The following is a 13,359-nucleotide window of genomic DNA, read 5'->3' as shown; positions in this document are numbered from 1 at the left end:
TTAAAGAGGTTATGTTACTGCTTTTCCAAATCTAGAGTTTAAAACAAAAGCATTGCGTTATATTAGCTAATTTGAATTTATTTTATTTTTGCAGGTTTCTGGAAAGTGCCTTTTCTGAAAACGCTGCAGCTTGGATTCCACCTCAGAGCTGTCTCATTTTAAACCCCTCTCCCTACCACCATCACTGCCACCTCTCCCCACTCTGCACCCCTCTCAAATTTTCTCAATTTTCATAGTCATTTTCTCTCCTCCTGATTTTGCAACCAAAAGAAAAATTTTGCAGTTGTAACATCTTACCAATCCTAATCTTTAAATCCAAGAGATAGGGAGAAAACCATTTCTCCCCTTGATCTGAGACCATTCCACAAATTGACGGGCAGCCAGCAGCATTTGCTCTTTTGTAAGAATAATTGAGAACATCAACTGGAGAGCACAGAATCCTTTTGAAATTCTGCCAGTTATTTGAAGTAACTTTGGCAGAGGAAAAACAAAACACTCAATATCTTAACGTTGACAGTTGCCTTCTTAGGAGTTGGTCTCTAATTTGATTTTTAGTTACTCTGATACAATTTTTATTTTACAGTGGACTTTTTGTTTGACCACTCAGACCGAATTTGACTTAAATTCAACCCTAAGTGCTAACAAAGAAGCATTTCACCAAAGCAACCTGTTAGCTCTTCACATTTAGCTGGAATTTATTTTTAGCCTTTCAACAGCAGCACTAATAGTGCTCTAGAGAGGGTCTACTTGATTTTCAGTTTGATTTCAATATGACAGCCGTCAGTATTGCCCTGGTTCGTGATGCCAAGTGGCTGACTTTGGAAGTGTGTAGAGAATTTCAGAGAGGAACCTGCTCTCGAGCTGATGCAGATTGCAAGTTTGCCCATCCACCAAGAGTTTGCCATGTGGAAAATGGTCGTGTGGTGGCTTGTTTTGATTCTCTAAAGGTGAGTCTCATCTAAATGCACATCATTTAAAATCGACACTTGTTGATTGCTGGGCTTTTTGAAATATGTTGTACTCTGAAATTAGTCAAGTTAATAATAGTATGAAAGTGATAAGTTTGTTTGTTTTTTAAGGCAGGATGGAGACTTTGTATTTGTAGAACTAAGCCAGACTAAAGCACACCCATCAAAGCTCACTGACCAAGACAGAGAAAAAAGTTCAAGAATTTTTGTAGGAGAGACTGTAGCCTTGCTTTGCTTTACTTTACTTCTGTGTATGTTATTTAGGTTTTTAATGCAGTGATCACAATCCTCAGATTAACGAGAGAAGTCCTTACTGAAATATAGCTCATTATCTATGTTACCAAAAGATACTTGGCAGGGACCAATCAGAGGGTAAATAAAGTCAGATGGAGAGAGTGAAATGTGAAAATCTCATCATCCAGGAGGAAAATGATGGCATTTTGAATTTTCTTAGTCAAAGTCTATTTTGAACCTTTAACTTGAACTTACTGCTACAATACTAGGCTCATATCATTTTCTTCCTAAACAGCTGATTGACCAATTTCAGATTTATGAGCACATTTTATAAGGAAAGTTTTATTGCCAAGGTTATCAAACCTGAATATTATGTAGTAGAGTACAAACAAAATGTGAGGGAGGATGAGATATTATATAGAATAGAACATATATGATTGCAGAACAAAAAATATACTGATTTCCATTTTATTCATGGTTATCCTTAAATTAAGGGTAAACATGTACATATTAAAGCATAGGAGTTAAAAATGGTAATAGATACCTGGTTTAACTAATAAGATTTTCTATGATGCATTTGAGATTTTTTCAAAATATGTTAAAATGAATTAAGCTTAATATTAATAAGAATCTTTTCAATTTCTTAATACTGTTTTACTTCACCAAGACCAATTTTATCTCATTAACATTTTTATTTATGGCCGCATTGGCTAATAGAGATGTATTCTTTTGTATGATCACTTATTCGGAAAACATTTTATGATGATATCCTATTTAAGTAGTTACTTTTGCTTATGTTGTAGTTGCTAGTTTTTGTTTCAAACCATTCCAGTTCAAGAATGGGCACTAGTTATAAAGATAATGGCAACTCCTAACATTGAAAATGTCTGAACTGCTCTTTTTTGTAGCAGATATTCTGACTAAAGGGCTTATTCTGTTTTCTTCATTTCATTTTCATTCAAGTTTCATCTATAATTATTTTACGTATTATTTAAATCAAGGACTGGGCAGTACCTTGAATAGAAAAGAGCACTGGACTAGTTTGGGGGTAGGAGGGAAGGAAATGTCTTTTAGCCAGTCCATATAGAGGGTCCACCACTGCACTAGGCACTTTACATATCTTGTTTCAGAAGTTCCAGCCCCACTACTGTTTCTGACAAAGCTTGAGTTGCTTCATTTCTAATGCATGGATAATTCTTCTCTCCCTAACTTCCATGATTATTGCTGAGATTCCAACAAGATGACATAAATGAAAAACCATGTATCACTATAAAAATGAACTAAGGACTTCCCTGACAGTCCAGTGGTTAGGACCTGGTGCTTTCATGTCATGGCCCCAGATTCAGTCCCTAGTACAAATATACAATGCCTTTAAAAAAATTAATTTGCCGTTTAGATAGCACATGCATCACAGTTCCATATCTGCACAAAAACTTTGTAGCCCTGTTATATTATTCCTTATCCATGGTATACACAAAAACCATACCATGGTATGCATGAAAACGATGCATGAAAACAGTTGACCTAAGTCGGTTGTACTACTACCATATGGACAATATACAAATAACATACCTCGATGGTTACTGCAGCATTCACTACCCACTTTGAGTTTCTGTGATTGAAACCCTTTTGAAATGTATCTGTGTAATGTTTCTTCATCTATGAGTGGTTAAATAACTGAAGCAATCACTTGATGAGTTTTGGGTGCCTGCTTTTGGTTTTTGGTTTTTATAAGGATTCTATTAGCACTAAGTACTCTAACAGATGGTGATGGTTCTTTGCCTTCATAATAGGCATAGTAGTTAACAATATCCTATACTCATCTCATAATGAAGGAATATTAGGAAATTAAGGAGGTTAAGCTTGATGGCTAATTGTGCTGAAGTGCTGGGCCTATCACTCTATGAATGTTGAGTATTCAGTGATGAAGCTTGCACCATCTTCAGTTAGAGATCTAGACATCACAGCCCATAGATTAATTTCCAGCTACATAAAAGAGTCTCATTTCATGTTGACATGAAACTTTTATAACTCAGTTGCCTAGTCTGCTTGGCACAATTGATTTCAGAAAGTATTGCTTAACCCATTCTGTGCCAAATTCTTGATATTACAGTTCACAATTAATCTAGGTTAGTATTTTTAGTGACTGTCCCTTGACTTTAACAAAAGATTGTCACTGAAAATACCAACCCAAAATCTGTGATTGTTTTCATAGCCTGTGTTATCTTCCTCCATACTTGAAGCAGTGTGATATCTGCCACTTGTTATCCAGGAAGGATATAAATGCTGTCATTATCTAATTATGAAAGGTCAACATCCATCACATCTGCCCACCCCACTTACCACCTTGTGTAGTTTTTTAACAAAAATTTCCTGGCAGGGGCCTTAGCAGCTGGTATAGTCACAGGACAGCCATGTCAACCTATATACATTCCTAGAAGATGGGAACTGAGCAAGGAAAAACAGAAAACAGTGCCACACTGTCTTCAAGTATTGCATATGATCACAAGCATAATAATAATATTTTGGCAAGTGAAACCAGTTGTATAGGTATATGGATGTAAATATCCTTGTAGGTCCTGAGTTAACTTTGTCCTGAGTTACCAGTATATTCTGTGCAACTACCACTAGTCACAGCAGTTTCCATCAGTTTAAAATTTGATTATTTTTGAATGAATATTTACCTCATCCCTGTTCGCGCAGGGAAGACTTAGCAGGAGCAGAAGACTCCTAGCAACATAATCCCAAGGGTTTCTGGATTATGCAAGTTTTAGAACCATTTATGAGCCTGATCAGAGAGGTCCGCCCGCACTGGAAAGAACACATAGATACCGCCTATCATCCCGAGACGCAAGGAAAGTAACATTTTACTTAAGGATCTTCTTACATTACTGACGTTAAAAAGGAAGTATCTTTGACCAGTAAAAGTCAGTGCTGTTTTGGACATTTCAAAAATGTCTCTTGAAAGAAAAATGGAATTACAGTCAGCATCCAAGTAAATACAGATCGATGGCTCAGCCTCACTTTAAAGGTTTTATTTTGAAGTAATTTTAGGCTTACAGAAAAGTTTCAAAAATAGTATAAGGAGTTCCTGCATACCCTTCACCCGGCTTCCTGTAATGTCAACAACTTACATACCATACATAGCACAGTTATCAAAGCCAGGAAATAACTCTAGTTCGACACTATTAAGTACATTAGAGACGTTATTTGAATTTCACAAATTTCCCTCCTAATGACCTTTCTGGGCTCCAGAATTCAATCCAGGACCCCACATTCTGTTTGGTGATCATGTCTCCTTAGTCGTCTCCAATCTATGACAGTTCCTCAGTCTTTCCACATCTTTCATGACCTTGGCACTTTGGCTGAATACTGGTCACTCATCTTCTAGAATGCCTCTCAATTTGGGTTTGTCGAATGCAGTGTCATGATTTGATTGAAGTCGTGCATTTTTTGGCAAGAAAACCATAGAAATGATGTGCATATCATATTTGATTGTACTTGATGTATCTCCCAGAGAAGGCAATGGCACCCCACTCCAGTACTCTGGCCTGGAAAATCCCATGGATGAAGGAGCCTGGTAGGCTGCAGTCCAGGGGGTCACTAAGAGTCAGACACGACTGAGTGACTTCACTTTCACTTTTCACTTTCATGCATTAGAGAAGGAAATGGCAACCCACTCCAGTATTCTTGCCTGGAGAATCCCAGGGATGGGGGAGCCTGGTGGGCTACCGTCCATGGGGTCACACAGAGTCGGACATGACTGAAGTGACTTAGCAGCAGCAGCAGCAGATGGATCTCCTCTCTCATGGTAACCTTTATCATCTGCTAAAGATGGTGTCTGCTGGCTTTTCTGCTGTAAAGTGATCAGTTCTCCTTTTGTGAAAATCGATAAATATCTTCATTTATTCAACATCTCCTCGACCTACCATTGATTGAAGGGTCACCCAGTATCCAAGCTGTCAAACTGTGGAAAAGTATCCATCTTAGACGTCTCTACTTACAGTCAATCAAGAAAGATAGGGAGGAGAAAATGGACCATAAGAGAGAAACAGCAGCAACTGGCCACCAGAAAGACAGAACCCTGGAGAATGGAAAGCCCAAGAAATTTTGTGATGTGCTTGTCCTTGTCACCTGCTCCTATGGGGTGGCCCCTGTGCTGGAGTCAGCACCACCCCCACCCCCCCAGCACCTCTAACTTCTGCGTCAGGAAACAGACTTTCTGCCTTTTGTTTTCATGATAAATAACATTTCCCCCCAATTTAGAAAGTTACTCATCTTTATGAAGGGAAGGGAAAATACAAAAGAAATTTTAAAAATCGTACACAAGAAGATAAAAATAAAAAGAAAATGTAATAAACTGTAATGAAATGTCATCCCCAGTACCACTGCCAACATCATGCATTTCCTTTCACTCTTTCTCGAATTGTATGTATGCTGCATAAACCTTACCTTACCTTCTGCCTTCTTATAGACCTCTCTCCCTCTCTCACTCCCACTTGCTGATCCTGCAAAGTCAACCTCTCCTTCCCTTTATCCTTCCTGTCAGCTCCAGATTTTTCCCAGAGTATCAAAAAATATCTAAATACTGCCTGATCTTCCATCATAGACTTTTTAAAAATATACCAATTATCATGGTTATTTTTTTTTTCTGATCAGAAAATAAAAGCATATGCTTTCTAGAAAACTGTAATATAGAGACAAAGATTTTTATGAAACCTAACCTGTAATTTCATTACCCAGTGAAACCCTTCCCATGATGGTATCTGTCCTTTCAATATCTAATGAAAACTGTTTCTTTTTAAAAAAAAAAAAAAAGTTTCACTTGTTCCATGCAATGCAAAAGGCTTTTAAAACTTAGGAAGGAATGGTATTTTATAAATACATTTAAATTGAAATATATTATTTTTCAAATTCTACGAGGCCATCAGAAATAATGTTTATGAGAACCATGTAATAATAATAATAGTAATAAACTCTACCTTCTATTGACTACTATGTTCCAGAAACTTTTCACGTGCCAACTCTTTTCCTTAACCCTGTGTAGGCTTTCCCACTGATGGGTCAGGTTTCACCAGCTGTGTGGTCTTGGATAAGTACCCACCCTGCCTGTTCCTAAATTTCCTCCCCTGTGAAAACAATGTTCCTATTAGCACCCACCTCCTGAGTTCCTGAGTGTTCAGATGTGGTGGTGGCTCAGACGGTAAAGAATTCGCCTGCCCATGCAGTTTGATCCCTGGGTTGGGGAGGATTCCCTGGAGAACGGAATGGCTACCCACTCCAGTATTCTTCCTTGGGGAATCCCATAGACAGAAGAGCCTGGCGGGCCACAGTCCATGGGATTGCAAAGAGTCAGACACAGCTGTGTGACTAACACCTGAGTTACTAAGCATTCAAATATGATGATCCACGTAAGGCACTTGGAATAGAACCTGGCACACCACAAGCATTCCAGACATGTCTTTTCACCAAATAAATTCCATTCTCCTTTAAAGGAACCAGGGAATCCTGGGAGTAATGACTGATGCTGGACTGAGGGAGGAAAAATATGAGTGTGACATCTTGTGCTTCCAGAAAGTAAGGAAGTGCTTGGAAAAGGAAGGGGCCTGATAGCAGGACCCTGGAGCCAACTTGAAGAAGCACCCAGTGAGCAAAGTGTCAAGCTCATGGAAGACAAGGAAAGACTGAGAAACTGTCAGAGATTGGAGATTAAATAAACCAGACAAATAAACACGATATGGGATCCTGGATTGGATCCTAGAGCAGAGAAAGCACATTCGAGGGAAAATTGGTGGAATTCAAATAAGGTCTCTAGTTATGCTTAGTAGAATTACAGTAAAGTTAATTTCCTGGTTTTGATAACTATGGTATGTATGATGGGTGTATAAGTCGTTGACATTACAGGAATCTGAGTTAAGGGTCTCCAGGGGCACTCTGTACTATTTTTGCAATTTCTCTGTAAATCTAAAATTATTTCAAAGTTAAATGTTTTAAAAAGAATTTTCTTAGTCTTGCACATGCACCTTCTGTATTTTGGTGCTCAGAAATACAGTGGAATATTAGTTTTTTTCATTTTTCTTTCTTCTTCTTTTAAACTCTGGGTGTGGTAATGAGAAAGCTCTGAAATCCATGCAATGGCTGATCCTGAAACTCACCTCAACTAGCTAGATGAGTCGGATAACTGAAATAGTTAACGAGAGCTCTCATACCCATAACAGCACTTCACAAACCTAGCAAATCAAAAAGTGCAAATGTAGAATATTCAGTTGAGATTATTACAATTTACAGATAGGAAACTAGAGATCCAGTGAGGGGGAGAGTCCTTTGCCCAGGGTCACATAAGCAGTAATCAAAAGAACCTGAAAACTGCAGTGTTCTTCCAGTCATTTCAGTCTTTTTTCCCATGGAGAAGAAGGTGATAAGAGAAAACATCATTTGGGATTATTGTATTTTGTTTCTGTTTTTGACCTTTGCAGCATTCATTTAATTCTGAGGGGAAACATAGAAACACACTGCTCAAAAATATGGAACGCTTCACAAATTTTCATGTCATCCTTGTGCGGGAGCCATGGTAATCGTCTCTGTATCTTTCCAATTTTAGACTATGTGCTGTCAAAGCAAGCACTGGGCTATTGTTTTACTAAACCAAAAGCATCCAGCGCTTATGGTCAGACTGTCCCATGTGACATTGGGATGCCCTGCTTTCGACGTTGTGTGGTTCTCCTTTACTTTTTGCTACTTTAGAAAGGGAAAAAGTCATATCCCCCTCATTTGTTGTTTCACAATATTGTGTTTAGATGAAGACTTTAAAGTTCTTTTATTTATTTCTTTGACAATCATTTTGGCTGTTAATTTTGAAAACAAGAAGGAAGAGGGGCCAGGGTGTTTTATTTTTAGAGCAAGTTCTCTAACTTAGTGATACTGTGCTTTTTTAAATCACTGAGAGTCAGAACACTGAGCTGTCTCTACTCCCTCGCCCATCCTTCCCTCCAAACCCTGCACCACTGAGTTAGCTAGCCAGAATCGGGGATTGTAATGGGCTGTGGATCATGTATAGCTTCACTGCAAGAAACTCTTTGATGTCTGATGCCGTTATAGATATACTCATTAGTACAAAGTCCTGGCCAGCTAGGGAGGTACCTGTCACAGATCAGCTGAAAATATTGCAGTAGCAGGTCAGCCTTGTTATGGGTCAAATACAGTTTTGTAAAGGAACACAGAATCTAATCCAATGAATTTAGAATGTTGTTTTATGGAAGCATAGCTCAAGATCATTCCTCACTACCCCTTGCAGCCAAGGCTGCAGTTGGCTGCATAGTAAGAAAGGAGTTGTGATATAGCCAGGGGAGGTATTTTTCAACCACAATTTGATACCATTAAGATGGACCTTTTGTCACAGGAACCCCATTTAGTATGAGCGATCTGAAGTTTGAGCACTGTCTACTGTATGTCAACTCGTGTGTGGAAGAAGCTCTTTATATGTTAGGGACATAGATGTCTGATTTTACTTTATCATTTAATACTTCTCTCATGTCACATAGCTGTATAATCGTTACAAATACTTTTTCTCTACTTCACGTTTTTGTGAAATGTGGATCCAAGATACTTTTGTGCATCTGGAAATAGCAATTAGTTCTTCTAGGAACATGACTTTTCTCATATAACATCATTTACTCACTGCTGTTTTTGCCCTTACAGATTAGTTTTCTGATTGTAACATCCCCAAGGTTGCCTTGTTTTCCTCTGTCTCAGCCTGCCACTTGATTGTTGACCTACAGGGTTATATATTCCAGAGGAATTTTAGCTGTCTGTTCTTTCCTCATTATCTCTAAATAATCTTTTCATTTTTTTTCCTGTATTTCCTCCACTGTATAATAAGTCTTTGGTTTCTTAAATTTATGTTTTTTGTTCCTGTTCCTGTCCAATCCAGATTTGCAGCCCTGCGTAGGTTTTCAGTGTTTTTATTACTGTGCATTCAGTTATCAGCTCAGGGTCCAGTTTTACTGCTAGACGTAATGAGAAGTTTAACTCATGCTTTTTCCTATCTTTCTTGATACTGTTTTCTTAAAAGTCAGTAAACAGTTCCATTTGTTCTACAACCTTTTATTTTGTAAATAATCTCCACCATTTAGATTAACCATGTTGTTTAGAGTTCAAGTAAATGGTTTTTCCAGTATTATTCATGATGCGTTTCTATAACATGGCTTAGTGTTGTTTAGTTGCTAAGTCATGTCCACCTCTTTTGCAACCCCATAGACTGTAGCTCGCCAGGCTCCTCTGTCTGTAGAATTCTCCAGGCAAGAATACTAGAGTGGATTGCTGTTCCCTTCTCCAGGGAATCTTGCTGACCCGGGGATCGAACCCGGGTCTCCTGCATTTGCAGGCAGATTCTTTATTGTCTGAGCCACCAGGGCTGTGTCATGCCTACTCTGTTTAGTGAAGTAGATGTGACAATAGGATCCGTCAATTTTTGCAGCTGTTACTGGTTCATAAGCATGTCAATATATGCTTTCAGTTGGATTTTTTTCTATTGTAAGTGAACATTTGATTGTAGTTGAAACTCAAATTTTTATTTACACAGTGGGAATTGGTAGAAAATAGATATTAGCCTTTTGCTCCTGCCCATGTTCTTGTGGGTACACAGTAGACAGTGAAGGCAGTTTCCACACTGAAAACCATCCAGTGGCTTGAAAACATAGAGTCCACAGTGATATAACACATTTCCTTAACTAAGACAGAACCTGTGTGTTAGGCATGATTTGCCTGCTAACTAGGTAAAACTAAGGTTCTGGTTTCTGTCTTTAGCATGCAGAAATGCAAACAGAAAACCTTTTTTCTCTGTGACTTTAAACTTCACCCATCTTTTATATGTGTCTGGGTACACTGTGTAGGCAGCATTGTAGTATCGATCATCTCTTATTCCATTCCAAATACATTTTGGAGATTATATTTTTAAGATGACATTGTTTTAAGATCACACTGTCATACTGTCTTAAAATTTTTGTTCATCCTATTTATGAAAAAAAAAATAGTAACCCTGAAGTAACCATTTGAGAAGTTTGAATATTTAAAAACTCTTATGTGATTTGAAAACATTTGCTAAATACCTATCCCAGAAGTTGTTTTTCTGTTGTTAATGTTTATACTTATCATAGTGAAAGTGAAGTCACTCAGTCGTGTCTGACTCTTTGCGACCCCATGGACTGAAGCCTACTAGGCTTCTCCATCCAGGGAAGTTTCCAGGCAAGAGTACTGGACTGGGTTGCCATTTCCTTCTCCAGAGGATCTTCCCAACCCAGGGATCGAACCCAGGTTTCCCGCCTTGTAAGCAGATGCTTTACCGTCTGAGCCACCAGGGAAGTCCTAATACTTATCATATGCTTTGGTAAATGAACTTAAATCTTTTACCGTTTGTAAAAACATAATCTCTAGAGGGGTTTTTTTTTTTTTTTGGCAATTTCCTGGTTATTTCACTTTTTCCTCTTAGCCAGAAAAGCATTCTATATGGACGCAAATTCAATTTTAACTTCCAAGCAAATGAAAAAACCTTTCTGTTAATTTTATTCTGCTAGCACTCCAACAAAGAAAGGATTTTTCCAGCTTTATTGAGATATAATTGATCTATAACATTGGGTAAGTTTAAGGTATAAAATGTGATGATTTGATACAACTATATACTGGGAAATGATTACCACAGTATGCTTAGTTAACACCTCTGTCACCTCATATAATTACTTTATTTGTAGAACATTTCAAGACTTACTCTCTTAGCAACTATCAAGTATATAATACAGTTTTGTTCACTATTGGCTTCCCTGGTGGCTCAGATGGTAAAGAATCTGCCTGCAATTCAGGAGACCTGGGTTTGATCCCTGGGTTGGGAAGATCTCCTCAGGAGGAAATGGCAACTCACTCCAGTATTCTTGCCTGGAGAATCCCATGGTCAGAGGAGCCTGGCGGACTATAGTCCATGGGGTCACAAAAGAGTCAGACATGATTGAGCGACTAACACTCTCTCTGTTCACTATAGTCATGATGCTGTACATTATTTCCACGGAACATGTTCATCTTATAACTGGAAGTTTGTACCCTTAGATCATATCTTCCTATTTTCCCCACTCCCCTGTCCCTGGTAACCTTCCTTCTACTCTATTTCTATGGGTTTGGCTTTTTTCAGATTCCTCATGTCAATGAAATGATACAGTATTTGTCTTTCTGTGTCTAGTTGTCAAGGTACATGCATGTTGCCAAAAAAGGATTTCCTTCTTTATCATGGCTGAATAATATTCCATTGTATATGGTTTGGAATATTGTCTTGTCTTTCAAAGATGCCATTTCTCTACTTAAAAATTGTCAGATTCCTCAGAGCTGACATATAGGTAGTCTTCATAAAACACCTCTTTCTTCAGTGAACCACAGATGTAACCATGGAAATCTTTGATGTGAAGCATGGTATCAGCAATGGAATAAACATAGAAGATGCTGCCTTGTAATAACAGCTCTGAAAAGGACTCCTTGTGTGGCCTTGAGCAAGTCATGAGAATCCTACTACCTCTGTTTCTCTTCATCCAAGAGCATGGAGTAGCACTCAATTTGTAGGATTATTGATTATGGTTTACTATAAGGATTTTAAATGTTAGGGATCATTTGATGCTGAAAGTCCTGTTAAATCCATTAAGAGTTCTATATACACCCAATTCCTCAGAGAAATTATTCACTCAGCAAATATTTATTAAAACCTACTTGTTAGGCAAGGACTGCACTGAATACAAAGTTGTGGAAGATGTGGTCCCTGCCTGACTTCCTAGTAGGAAGCTGCTTGTGTTATGTGCCATAAGCCAGGTACAAACTAATCATGAAAAGAATCCAAGGGGGGAGGCGGGGGGCTGGAATTACACCCAGCTGTGGTGGTTAAAGAAATAGTCATAAAAGTGGTACCATGTGAGATATTCTTGGAAGGAGGGATAGGAAGAGATTCCAGGCAGAAAGGATAACCTCAGCAAAGATGGAGGAAAAACTGTAGCATGGATTTGGGAAGTTGAGTGTTAAGTCAACCTCTGAAGTGTAGATCTTACGTTGGCAGAGGAGTAGCCTTAAAAGGAAGTGAGGAGTTTGAACTTGATTTTGTAGCTCTGAGGAATCTGACAATTTTTAAGTAGAGAAATGGCATCATCAGCCTATGTAAGATGAGTGGATAGAGCCAAAGAGACTGGCAACAGGGGAACCACTTAGAAAGCTCCTATTGAAGCTTAGAAAGCTTCATATTGATGAAATGAAATGATAAGAACTTGAATTAGCGGGAAGGAAAAGTCACTGATGGGTTTGAGATGTTGTTCAATCAACATGGTTAAGTAAGAGGGGGGTGAAATTTTACTTCTGCCTACTGCTCTTGTGTTCACCTCAATGTCCAATTTCATCACATTTGAAATGAAGATGTCTCAGACTTTTTTGGGGGGTTTCACATTAGATGATGTCATTTACCACCACCGCTTTTGTGCCTAGCACACATAGTACATATTAGGAGCTTCAAAAGTGTTCATTGAATGAAACATTCCCACTTTGTTGCATCAGTTTGACAGAGGAAGAAGCAATATGGGCTTCCCTGCAAGGTGCCAAGTCATCTCTCCACGTGTGTCTATACTTCTGCTCCCAGTTCAGTTTTTACCTGAATATGAATGAAAATTGTGTATACCCATGTGTCAACATTGCTCACTCAGCCACATTTTAACCTAGATTTGATGGCCTACAGATTGCTGATTTTTGTGAATTTCTGTCCCTTAGCATTATAGAAATGTCCCTTGGCCAAGCACCTTGGATGCTCTCCAAATGTTGCATTTTGAGTGTTTTTACCCTCTATGTGGATTTTTTAAAAAAATTGCTGAGTGGCCACTGTAACATATTGGGTTTCCCTGGTGGCTTAGACAGTAAAGAAGCTGCCTGTAGTGCAGGAGACCTGGGTTTGATCCCTGGGTCGGGAAGATCCCCTGGAGAAGGAAATGGCAACACACTCCAGTATTCTTGCCTGGAGAATCACCATGGGCAGAGGAGCCTGGCGGGTTACAGTCCATGGGGTTGCAAAGAGTTGGACACGGTTGAGCAACTAAGCATTGTAACATATTAATATCTTAAAGTAATTAGTGTGATAAGCTAGTAATAT

General features: G+C 38.6%; 1 protein-coding gene and 1 non-coding gene across 6 annotated transcripts in view; one reads left to right on the top strand and one right to left on the bottom strand.

Moving 5' to 3' along the window:
* Window positions 1-13,359, top strand: part of MBNL3 (muscleblind like splicing regulator 3) — a 117,143-nt gene that overhangs the window by 50,038 nt on the left and 53,746 nt on the right. For all 5 annotated transcript variants that reach the window (XM_061137499.1, XM_061137498.1, XM_061137500.1 and 2 more), the window contains exon 2: window positions 95-947. In XM_061137499.1, coding sequence (XP_060993482.1) covers window positions 771-947 — 177 coding nt within the window. In that variant the 5' untranslated portion in view covers window positions 95-770. The remainder of the gene's footprint in view (window positions 1-94; window positions 948-13,359) is intronic.
* Window positions 7,721-7,827, bottom strand: LOC133053253 (U6 spliceosomal RNA). Its single transcript, XR_009692185.1, has one exon. It is a non-coding gene; the product is annotated as a U6 spliceosomal RNA (small nuclear RNA).

This window comes from Dama dama, chromosome X, assembly GCF_033118175.1.
Source record: "Dama dama isolate Ldn47 chromosome X, ASM3311817v1, whole genome shotgun sequence".
Lineage (NCBI taxonomy): Eukaryota > Metazoa > Chordata > Mammalia > Artiodactyla > Cervidae > Dama > Dama dama.
The sequence above is the reverse complement of the archived record's forward strand: the minus strand, read 5'-3'. Positions and strand labels throughout refer to the sequence as shown.